Raw genomic sequence first — 12,734 nt, 5'->3', positions numbered from 1 at the left:
TGCATTGCTTTGGTTGGTTGAAAAGAACAATGGAACCACGTCTGAATGCGCCCTGACAATCCCAATCGCTTATAGCCCCGACTGTGCAACCTGACTATAATTATGCATATTTCCTGGTGTTAAATCGGTTTACTGCGTTACGCATTAAACCCTATTACCACCTGATAAATATACACAGACACAAGGATTTGTTGTTGTAGTGAACTCTGCCAAGAGTTAATTTATTCCGTACTCTGAATTCGGTGGTAAAACGCCCATTCATAATAATATAAGGGATTTCCCTTTATTTAATTCCATCCAGTGATATCCACACTCATAAAGAAGTATACCAGTTCCCATTATAATACACTTTGCGACCAATTCGCAAAGGGTCCCAATCCCTCACTTTGCGAACGGTAAATTTCCAATCCGCAAAGGTTCCCACTTCTCGGCGATTTGCCAAAGAAGGTACCAGACTAATTACAATTATTATAATTATAAATGCACTCATTGACTGGAGAAAACTCCGGGTCAATGAGGTTCCCACTTCCAGCGAGTTGCCAAGAAGGTACCAAATTAATCTACTTCTTTATATACAATCACATCATTTTATTACCACCATATTTATCCATATCAATTCACATAAATGAATTTACCACTTCCTCACAGGCTACAATGCCTATTAGCTTCTTGTTGATAGGAACAACCTAAACTTACCGCCAAAGCAAATTTTGATATAAAAATTTGCCCAAACACCCCCCCCCCCTTTTTTTATTTTTTATTTTTTTTTTTTTTTTATTTTCTTTTATTTTTTATTTTTTTTTTTTTTTTACAAAACTTTCTCCGAGTGTCAACCCGTCTGATAAATTTTGATGGAACCAAATGAATCATGTCTTGCCAGTACGCACCTTCCGGGAAGGGTTAATGAGATGGGGGTGTTTTATAACAGGTGCGTTTTGCATCTCCCGAAGTATCTTCTTTGCATACATATTTAAATCCCAAGTGCAGCGTTTTTCTGCCCTCCTTTAACTTTACCTTGATACTTCACCCTTAACAAAATGTCTGACCAAATTAACCGTGTGTTGGGTAGGATGTTCCTAATTACCTTTAGGCTCTCTTTACCCTATGTCTACTCTGTCCCGAACTTTCCTTCAAGATATCTTTGGTCCTTAGATATAACACTATTGTCGTCGGGACCTCGCCTTTTGCCAGGTATCTACTGAGCCTAGTACCAGCCGTCCAGGCGTGCCCCAGACACGTCTTTCCATGTCACTTGTACCACCACTGTGTCGCTGCTGTGGCAAATTATACTGTCCCGGTATCCACGTTCTTGCTTCGGATTGATGAACATCTTTAGGCTCTCTTTACCCTATGTCTTATCTGTCCCGAATTTTCCTTCACGATATCTTTGGTCCTTATATGTAACACTATTGTCGTCGGGACCTCGCCTTTTGCCAGGAGTCTCCTGAGCCTAGTCCCAGCCGTCCAGGCGTGCCCCAGACACGCCTTTCCATGTCACTGTACCTCCACCGTGCCGCTGCTGTGGCGAATGATACTGTCCCGGTACCCACGTTCTTGCATCGGATTGATGAACATCTTTAGGCTCCCTTTTACCGTATGTCTTATCTGTCCCGAATTTTCCTTCAAGATATCTTTGGTCCTTAGATGTAACACTATTGCCGTCGGGACCTCGCCTTTTGCCGTATCTCCTGAGCCTAGTCCCAGCCGTCCAGGCGTGCCCCAGACACGCCTTTCCATTTCACTGTACCACCACTGTGCCGCTGCTGTGGCGAATGATACTGTCCCCGATAAACATCTGTATAAAAACAAATTCAAAGAAAAACAGCCTGGGTAATCTGTTCTGACCAATATTTTATCTTGTCAAAGTCTTGTATGTAGTTGAAAATGTTGTACACAATTTGTTAACCACCAACTCAACATTCACCAATCTTGTAAATGATTATTTATCTTAAACGGCAATATGCTAATTAAAGAAGCGGTTGTCTACACTGCTTATTTATGACCTTGCTACAAGCTACCCCTTTTTAGACAATTGAAAACATTAAGTCTGGCCTAATGTAGGATTCAAGTGCTCCAGACTTCCATCTCCCCATACTTTTGATTTGTTCCTCCCAAACCCCAAACATATCCTGCAACTATGAAATGAAAAGGGTGTGGGGTTTACCTGAAGGCCTTAATCCCTACTTTAAGATGTGATTAACTTGTCTGGCTGACATAGGGTCCCCCCTCAATGTACAAACGGTGAAGTATTGGCATTCCTGTCAATAGAAATGATTGAACTTTACCCACTTGATCCGTTTTTGAATATCTTAGAACTACTTGCAAATTCCCTTCCTGATTAAAGGAAATATCACCAATACGCAACGCCCGGGAATTTGCCATCGTGAGTTGTAAACTCACTCACCCTCAGAATAACCGAAAAGGGCAACCAAGAATGCTGCTTTTAACAGCAGAGCTTCATATGCTGATTATACTTTAAACATTAACTATGCTACTTTAATAAAGGTCATATAAGTCAAATATGGTATGTCTGCAAGCTATGCTGCAACCGGATGAAGATGTCTGCAAGCTATGCTGCAACCGGAGCAACTGATTCCTTTTTAATCATTCATCTTCTCTTTTCATCTTCACACTCTTCTACGTTTGCATCGAACATTTTTGTCTTCACTGTAAAAATTACACCCTGTAATTGAACCTATTTTTAATCATGCATCTTGTCATTTCATGTGTATGCTCTGTTACATTTTAATCCAACATTATAATGGGTTACTTTTTGTAACCACTTTACGAATTGTTATCTTCACTGCCAATAATTACACCCTGTAACTTGAATAACCGGATCACTCGATCATTTTTAATCATGCGTCTTCTCATCTCATGTACATACTCTGTACGTTTAGTCCCACATTATAATGTTTGTTACTTTTTGTAACGACCGAATTTTCGTCTTCACTGACAATAATTACACCCTGTAACTTGAATAACCGGATCAACTGATAATTTTTAATCATGCGCCTTTGTTGTTCAAATACGTAAGCTTTACGGTTTAGCCCGCCTCCATTGTTCGTTACATTTTGTACCGTCATTTTTACGACACAACGTGTCATTGCCATGGAACATCAGTGCTGTGTTGACCGCCAGATACGAAAAACCAACCGATATTGGAAACGTACACCTGATCTATGCAAATCAACGCTTTCAGGTTCAAGCTAGTACTGACCTCACTGCTAAGCTATGGTAGCTGCTACTGTTACCGATGATACTTAACTATATAACGACTAAAAAAAAGACTAAATTAACAAAGCTTTAATGTGTATATTGAAAGCATAGCCAGATAAGCCTTACCCTGGGTACCGCACCCAGTCCTATTCAATGTTCCCGCCAAACCATTGAACCGTGTAACTCTTTATACTTAACAAGTATAAAGCAGATTTATTCTAATTCGCCTCAGGACCCAACCGAATAATTCAATATTTTGCAGACTGGCGGTAAAAACTAGCCAGACTGCTCAGCACTGGAAATGTAATGGAACATCTTGAATCTTGCCGAGGGTCCAAGCGTCTACAATCCTCTTTCATCTTAGAAACAATGTAACTACCCTTGGGATCCTCCCATTTGTGCAATTTATGAACATATGAAATATAACTGCAAGCATAGAGAATCACACTGGATTCACCAACTCAAGACAGTCAAGTCCTTTGGACTAAACATAAACACTGGTGTTAAATAAATTCCCGTTACCCCCACTTCACTTCTGCTTGAGAACTATAATGTTGTTTATATTCTGTAACTCAAGTATAAATTAATTTTTTAAAGTTGTTCCTATATATTTGTTACTATAACAATCTCATGTAAGTAACCCCCTTTTTTTCACAGGTCCCTCATACCTATTTTTAATACCATCGTACTTTTGATCTTGCTTTTCTCTATCAATTGACCATTGTTAATTGCATCATGATGCAACTTGTTCTCTAATTCTACCCTTTCATGTTTCCCTGCATTGTTAACGAACGATGCATTTACCACTTTTATGGTCCAGTAATCCATCCTTTCATATGAAACCTCCTTTGTCCTCGCCACTCTACTCGTATTGGTTCATAGCCACCAATTGTTTCTGAGATAGAAACTTCGATTGGCTGTTATTTTCCCGCTTCTTTCTTTCCCGCTTCTTTCTTCCTTTAATCCATTTCCCCTCTCTTTTTCTATGAATGGGTATGTATTTGTTTGTACTTGTTTTATGCCTCTGAACTAGGTCCGGTTTGGATCGAAAGCTAAGGCCATCTATACCACCCTATTCATTAAACATATGAAATACCAGATACGTATGTACAAATGGAAGAAGATGCAAAGGTCTTTAATTTTAATATTATGCAATAGGCTACCCCTTGATTTATGGAAGCTGGCCATTTAGTGCCTAATAATGATCAATCATTCCGAAAGGTCATAATGAAACTTGGTATTGCCCTTCTATTCTTTATGTACACTTTGTTCTAGAGCTTGATTAACACATGGTGCTGTGACGTGCAATGCCCATAATTCATCGTCAATTATGCCCATGATCTAACTGGTGTTAATTGCTGCCTCATTCTAAAAGTGCGCCATCCCCCCTTATTGGACGAGCTGCTGCTCTCTGTGCGTACGATCTGACACTATTTCAATAATTCTATGTGTTCTATGGAGATGAGCTCGCAAATACACTGCTACATAAGTCAAAAATGCAGAGGTCCATGTAATGTATAGAAGTAATTGGACGCCTGTGTTTATTATCTTTCCATATTATAAAACCCCCCTCGTTTACAGCCAGCAAGAATTATTGTGTCTTGACCGCTATTTGTACTAATATAGGGTCACTCTGCTTTATAAGATCACAGCGAAATCCACAAACTCGCTATGAATAATCTTAAAAATTTTAAGGTTAGCGGTAGGCTATTTGTACTACTATAGGGTCACTCTTCTTTGTAAGATCACAGCAAAATCCACAAACTCGCTATGAATAATCTTAAAAATTTTAAGGTTAGCGGTAGGCCCTCGCCCAATTCGCTACAAACCGATATCAATGGATTAAAGGGAATTGATGGTTAATTCATATGCTGCATGTTATCCGCCATCGGTATGCTTCAAGAGCCCGCTGTGCAATCAATGGACCCCCACATGCAACTGCTCCCTACTGTACTTATTTTGCACCCTGCATTTGAAAGTTGGGCACCACCCAGTTCAATTGAAGATGATGTCCCTCCTAACCTACTCAATGCCCCATCCCTGTTATGTATGGAATACCCTGAATATTGACTAGAGTTTGCCAAGTTGTACACTAAACTACTAGGCTTACTTATTCCTGATTGGCCTGACTGACACAAGCTCTGACTAACTTTCATATTAAACGGCAAGCTGCCAGAAAAATTATGATTGTCCGCCCTTTCTTGTCCTTGTGTACCTGTACTCATGCTTTGAGAATGTTGGTCCGTTATACCCCGAGTTACGTGTAAAGGCCATGAAATATCCTGACTATTAATCTGTGGGATGTTCGCAATTATTGGCCCTTTATACATACTAGATGTTTGAAACCTTTCCGTATTCACGGTACTCGTGTTACCTACTAGCGTTACTGTTGGGGCTGTACTTGCCCCAGCATTAGGTCTGAAAATGTAGCGACTCACCCGATTTGCCCGGCTAGTAAGCCATCGGCTTCACCACTCTCTGTAGCCGCCCATCTTCGCCCTCCTCATCAGGTATCACTTGGATTTCTTCAATGCGGTTCCCACTTCCAGCGAGTTGCCAAGAAGGTACCGAATTTTGCGAAACTATACAATCTATCTTAACTCCTCGGTGGCAGAATATTCAATGACGGTTCCCAGAAAGACATGCACCCTTTCCCCAAATGCATTGCTTTGGTTGGTTGAAAAGAACAATGGAACCACGTCTGAATGCGCCCTGACAATCCCAATCGCTTATAGCCCCGACTGTGCAACCTGACTATAATTATGCATATTTCCTGGTGTTAAATCGGTTTACTGCGTTACGCATTAAACCCTAAAAAAAATGAACAAAACGCATATTAGTAGTTATTAAACTCTTGCTGACCAATCACGATACAGGACTAAGATGACGTCATAGACCTTTAAAACCATGACCATCAAATTCTATGTATCAGAAAACCCGTACAACCAACTTTCCATCATAAATATGTTTAAATATAATTTTCATCAAAAATATGTTGAGATATACTTTGGCGCACTTTCATTCAATTCTGGCCCACTGTGCAACAGTTTCTCTTGAAATGCTCACTTCTATAGAAACAACAACAGAAAGATCGAGATTAACTTTGCACACTTTATTGACTGTAAAATATTTAGAAACTACTTCGATTCTATTGATTAAGTAGAATATTACAATCAACTTAGCAAATGAAACATTAAGTTTGGGAAATTATCTTGTGTATAACTGGAAACAAGTTTGTGTAGCAATTCTTCACTTATTCGCCTAGGGAGCATCTCAAGTCGTTACCATTACGGCAAAGCTCCATTAAAGACACTGGACACTATTGGTAATTATCAAAGACCAGTCTTCTCACTTGGTGTATCTCAACATATGCATAAAATAACAAACTTGTGAAACTTTGAGCTCAATTGGTCGTCAAATTGCGAAATAATAGTGAAAGAAAAAACACCTTTGTCCTGTGAAGTTGTGTGCTTTCAGATGCTTGATTTCGAGACCTAAAAATCTAATTCTGAGGTCTTGAAATCAAATTCGTGGAAAAATACTTCTTTCTCGAAAACTATGTCACTTCAGAGGTAGAAATTTCTCGTAATGTTTTATACTACCAAGTAAGGTTTTATGCTAATAATTATTTTGAGTAACTACCAATAGCGTCCACTGCCTTTAACCCCTAGATGAAGAGGCCAAGAATGCTACAATTCCACCGAATGGGGGAAGGATTGGAGCTAATTTGCATATATTATTTCCTTTGCACCTTGTAACTACAGCATGAACTGATTGACTCAACTACCTAACTCCTTGTTTGAACTTTGCTGACATTTTTCAGTATACACGTATGGTTATAGTTCACAAGCCCACACAATAACTGTCAAATTACCTCTCAACTAAATGCAGTACATGTACACAAACAGAAGCAACAATACATGGCAATCAAACTAGCATGTTACTCTGCCTACTTTAGTCTGCTTTCCTGTTTTTGTTTTGTTTGCCCTGGGTAAAAATCAGATGTTTTATCTTTCATAAGAAAAATCTATTAATGATTTGTCGAGATGTTTTTAGTGAAAAAAAAAAAATGGCATTCTACTTAAACTTGAAACCCCTCTTATAAAAACTTGATTTAGCACTATCTGTTTATAATTAAAATATCTCTTTGGCTCCGACATCATACTATGACCACCCTCACATTTCTAAATTGAAACGTCTTTGAAACAGAATAATTATGCTAAATATTAACCGCAGTCTTAAAAACCTTTATATTTCAGTCATATCAAATGTTTGGAAATATGAAATCACATTGAAACAGCAGGACACTTGAAGGATACAGGTGGATGTTTTTTGGTGAATTTCTTAAGAAACAACTTTACATACTTGGTAAGGTAACAATTAATACTCATAATCAAAAGATACTTTCAAGTTTTGATCCACCACTGCATCATTCCTACATGTTTAAAAAAAGAAAGACGTAAACTCTTAAATATGCCTTACAAATTTTGGCTATCGATCAACGGATGGTTTGTTGAGCTGATAAAAGGGAAAAAAAACTGTTCAACTGCAAAAATATCTCTTTAAGACCAATATGCACCACAGAACAAGAGATATTTCACTGAATAATTATAGTAAACTCAATATTTTGAAATATTTCAAAACAACATTCTTTATTAAAGGTATCATAGAGGATTGTGAAAGGATAGCGAACATCATTTTTAAATGTTTGTCCGAAAGCTGACTGATAATGAGGTTCATTCTAGAAAACATTTGTTCAGTGAAATGTTCCCCTCTGAAAGGAAGTGGTATTCACAGAAAATGTACCTGAAAACCTAAAAATACAAAAAAACGCAACAGTTGATTTTGGTTGTTACGACCAAAATTAAGGACAATGTGTTTCCAATATGTTTTAAACTTTTTTCTCTAGACTCACACAATGGATTACACCTAAATTTTCAGTTTTGTTATTGTATGTATTTTGATAGTCACATAAAACATGAACGCTGTCTGCAACAATTTTGTCAGCTCTCCCAATCCTGTATAACACCTTTAACACATTAAAATATAACAAAATTTAATGTAATTTTTTCACCTAACTGAGGCTCCCCATAAAAAAAAAAAACAACCATGAAAAACATTTACTTATCATCTTTGGTAGATTTTGAATCCTTATCTTTTGTACTTTCAAACTCTTTCTTGATCTCAGTTTTCCCTTTATCTTTGCCGTCTTTGTCTCCGTCGGCTTTCTTGTCGGCGAGAGCTTCTTCCAGCTTACCCATGACCGATCCCAGGGATTTCTTAGAGGAGTGAAGGACGTCCTTGTACATCTGCGCTTGTTTCTCGGCAGACTTCAACTGTTTTTCCGTGGTGTAGAGACGTTTCCGCATATCGTCCAAGTTCGCCACCATACCTTGAGCATTGGCCTCGGACGACGACACATTGGTTCTCAGACTATCTGTAGATATCACAACCATTTAGAGAAAAACTATTATTCATAAATACCTCAGACAGTTTCGCTATTTCAATTGGTGAAGAGCGCGTCACGTTTTTTTTTTAAAACCTTTGATAATGACCAGTGTTTATAACCGGTTGTGAGCGGATACTCCGCGCTAGTCTTGGTGCAAGACGCTTCTTGTTACGGGCGATGCAGGCGCTGTCGGTGAGTTGGCCGTACTGCGTGTGAAAGGAAAACCAGAACGTGCTGCACCAAGACTATATTATGCGCATGCGCACGAACGGAAATAGGTGTCTCAGTCATCACAATGCAACACACAGACGTCGTACATATACATACCATGGAGGTAGAAACATACATGTACAGAGCAGAGCTCAAGCACGTTGGAAACGGATAAGTTTTACAGAGTTTCTTACTTTATTACGCCTTTTAACCAAAAAGGCATTTATGAATGGGAATGAAAGGGTAGCTACTATTTCTTTCACGGCCGTTTGAGACCTTGCAGGGTCGAATTGACGTGTGATAAACCCTCGTCTTCGGCTCGGGCCTTTATCACACAGCAATTCGCCCCTGCCTGTTTTAGAGCTAGTCGCTACCCTTTTATTCCCTTACGCTTTGATAACAAGTATACACTGTAATTCTTATGAACAGGGATGATATTTAATCCTTGGAAAACAGTAGGAACCCTTTACCGAGTGCAAGGGGAGGTATAAGTAAAGAACTTTCTGCACTACCTGCCAGTCTTCTGATTGATAATACCCAAGCCTACCCATCCCTATAGACTGTTAACAGGCAAACCTGTTTCAGCCCTAGGAGTATGTGGCAACGACCCCCTGGAAATTGTTGTTGTAGCCCACACCTAGAAGTGGCTGTCAGGCCTGGTGTGTCTGGCAACTTGCATACAAAAAAAAAAGGAAAAAAGGAAAGAACCCTAGACAATAGGCATTTCAGGCTGTTAAATAAAATAGCGCAAAAAATCTGAAGTCAAACAAAAGTAGGAGAAATATCATGCCTGTTAAAACCAATTATAAAAGGTGTCCAACGCCTTTAAAGGAACATGTTGCCTTGGATCGTTGGTCTATAAAAAAGCGTTTGTAACCATTTGTTATAAAATGCATATGGTTGGAAAGATGTTTTAAAAGTAGAATATAATGATCCACACATAATTGCCTCGAAATTGCTTGGTTTTCATTTACTTTGCGAACTAACACGGTCGGTCATAAATGGCCGTCCATGTTAGTCGACGGAGTAAAAAGAAAACCGTGCAATTTCAAGGCATGTTTGTGAGGATCATTGTATTTTACTTTTACAACATGTTTCTACCCATATGCATTTTATAACAAACGGTTACAAACGCTTTTTTATAGACCAACTCATCCGATCCAAGGCAGTTCCTTTAATCAACTTCAACCAGCACCTGTTGGCCGACTGCGCAATACAAGGCAGAGCTACATGACAAACGACATGGATCTGCTTGGAGGCGCGATGGACAGGGCCAAGTGGAGGAGAGCCAAAAGGCCAACCCAAAACATACTGGACAACGGCCTTAAAACCGACATGATAAACCAAGTAACGACATACCAACAATGAATTCCATTTCATCAATTTTGCGCTCGGCCATAAGACGGTCCTGTTCACTCTTCTCAACCTTCAGGAGTAGGTTTTGGATGTCAATGACGCTACCTTGGTAAGTTACCAAGTATGCTGAATCGTCTTCATCCTGCTTAGTCTTGACTGGTGAGGTCTTAGTGCTCGCCTTCAACAGTTCATAATTACCTTTTTTTATAAAAGAGATTGACAAAATAAAATACACAATTCATTTTACGTACATCTTAGCAATTTCCACCTCGCCTTTCACAGGTGTTCGACAGTTCATAATTACCTGTTTTTATCAAAGAGATTGCCAAAATAAAACATAAAATTCATTTGATGATCATTTAAAGTAGTAGTCCTGTTCGATTTTCTACTTTCCACCAAGGTAGTAATTAAAAAGCAGGACAGTTCTTTTAAGAACTGAGAAGTCTCCCAAATTCTGAATATCTACTAAGTATATAAAAGCAAGACGTGTTTTCAAAAGAACATAATCTACCTGACATGTAGACACACACATAGTGTTACCGCAAACCAAATATAAAATAATCATTTAAAGTACATCGCAGCAGTTTCCACCCAGTGTCATTTAATTTGCATAAAAAGTGTACAAAACCCTTGTGCTGCCATCACCCCAGCAATGGCGGTGCGAGGTGCAGCAAATGCATTGGTCTTTAAGCTAATTGCAGTTACATGAATTCAGGTTAAAAGTAACGAACCGCAAGACAACATAATTTTTTGTTGAACAAAGAAAAATGAATACTAGAGCTGGACTTCAAACCACGACCTCCGCATTAACGTGCCAGTGCTCTACCAACTGAGCTAGTATACAGCCCAATGTTGGTGGCCTACCTACTTTGTCAATATCTTTGTTCAGGATGCCTGCCAGAAGGGAATGAAACTTAAAGGAACACGTTGCCTTGGATCGGTCAAGTTGGTCTTTGGAAAGCGTTTGTAACCGTTTGTTATAAAATGCATGTGGGTAGAAAAATGTTGTAAACGTAGAATACAATGATCCACACAAACACACCTTGAAATTGCAAGGTTTTCCTTTTATCTCGTCAACTAACACGGTCAGCCATTTATGACTCCCATAAATGGCCAATGGCCGACAGTGTTAGTTCTCAAAGTAAAAGGAAAACCTAGCAATTTTGAGGCAAGTTTGTGTGTATCATTTTTAAAGATATTGTAAAAGTAGAAAACAATGATATACACAAATATGCCTCGAAGTTGCGTGGTTTTCTTTTTACCTCGTCGACTAAAATGGTCGGCCATTTATGAGAGTCAAAAGTTTGACTCCCATAAATGGCCGACCGTGATAGTTCGCGACGTTAAAGGAAAACCATGCAATTTTGAGTGATACTTGTGTGGATCATTATATTCTACTTTTAAAACATCTTTCTAACCATATGTATTTCATAACAAACGGTTTCAAACACTTTTAATAGACCAACTCGTCCGGTCCAAGGCAACGTGTTCCTTCAAAGGGTTTTGGTACCTTTTGCAGATCAATGTTGTGGCTATTACATGAATCCCTACTAACTGGGAATGGAAATGTATGTAATTTAATTTACCTGTAGAAGTTTCAACTTCATTAGTCGTCAAGTTTTAAAAGAAAAAAGTGAAAATCACTTAGCATAGTTCTCAGGACAGTCGCGGAAATCTGTTTTACATGCAAAAATAATTTTTGTCTCACCAAGACAAAATTTAAGGTAGTGAATTTTTCTTTCAATTTCTCAAATGCTACAGCACCTCAGAGAGTAATATTTTAAGGGAAGCTTTCTACACCCATTATCTTTAAACCATGTAAGTTCGATACTGTGGATGTTTGTGTCGTACAAAAAGTACCCAAACCCTTTAATGAACTAAAGACAAAGAGATGTCTGATGTTGGGTTGTACACCTACCTTTGGCCAGCAGTGAGTCAGAAACACTGCCGTTTATTTGCTGTTCGGCTTTACTGCTTTCAGATTCTTCTGTGGATTTATCCGTCAGCTTGCGATAGTTGAAGATCTCCCTGGACATGGAGTCTCGAGAGACAACTTTCTGAACAATCTTCCGAACCTAACGAATTAAAAATTTACGTGGTAACATAATGGCTACCTAATAATAAAAAATATTATAACGTTATAATAATGAAGACTTGTTGGGTGTTCAAGGCACAACAAAACACACCTAAGAAAACGGACACAACCAAATTAGTCCTTGAAACCTGTGGCATAAGCTAAGTTTTGAGAAAAGTTTTAAATTTTGTCGTTTAAAGCGGGATCTAAGATGAAGTGGTAGAAAAGGAGCTGTCGACCCATGAGTGTCGAGACTTGGGTTCCTTGAGGACAAACATCGTAAGGCACTTAACGGATTTGGGTACTTTTTGTAACACAAAACACAATGTCCACAGATTTACATTAAACTTACACCGTTTGAAGATAATGATACCAGAAAGCATATATTAAAATATTAGTTGCTGAGGTAGGTAGCTTTTGAGAAAT

At 38.7% G+C, this 12,734-nt stretch overlaps 1 protein-coding gene across 3 annotated transcripts in view; it reads right to left on the bottom strand.

Moving 5' to 3' along the window:
- Positions 1-6,316: 6,316 nt before the first annotated feature.
- The window catches only part of LOC139952822 (cell division cycle and apoptosis regulator protein 1-like), a 28,549-nt gene continuing 22,131 nt past the window's right edge, over positions 6,317-12,734 (bottom strand). For all 3 annotated transcript variants that reach the window (XM_071952065.1, XM_071952066.1, XM_071952067.1), the window contains exons 18-20: positions 12,153-12,309; positions 10,238-10,432; positions 6,317-8,656 (exon numbers count right to left, since the gene is read on the bottom strand). In XM_071952065.1, the coding sequence (XP_071808166.1) occupies positions 8,340-8,656; positions 10,238-10,432; positions 12,153-12,309 (669 nt within the window). In that variant the 3' untranslated portion in view covers positions 6,317-8,339. The remainder of the gene's footprint in view (positions 8,657-10,237; positions 10,433-12,152; positions 12,310-12,734) is intronic.

The sequence above is a fragment of the Asterias amurensis genome, chromosome 21, assembly GCF_032118995.1.
Source record: "Asterias amurensis chromosome 21, ASM3211899v1".
Classification (NCBI taxonomy): Eukaryota; Metazoa; Echinodermata; class Asteroidea; order Forcipulatida; family Asteriidae; genus Asterias; species Asterias amurensis.
Note: the sequence above shows the minus strand (reverse complement) of the source record. Positions and strands in the feature narration are given on the sequence as shown.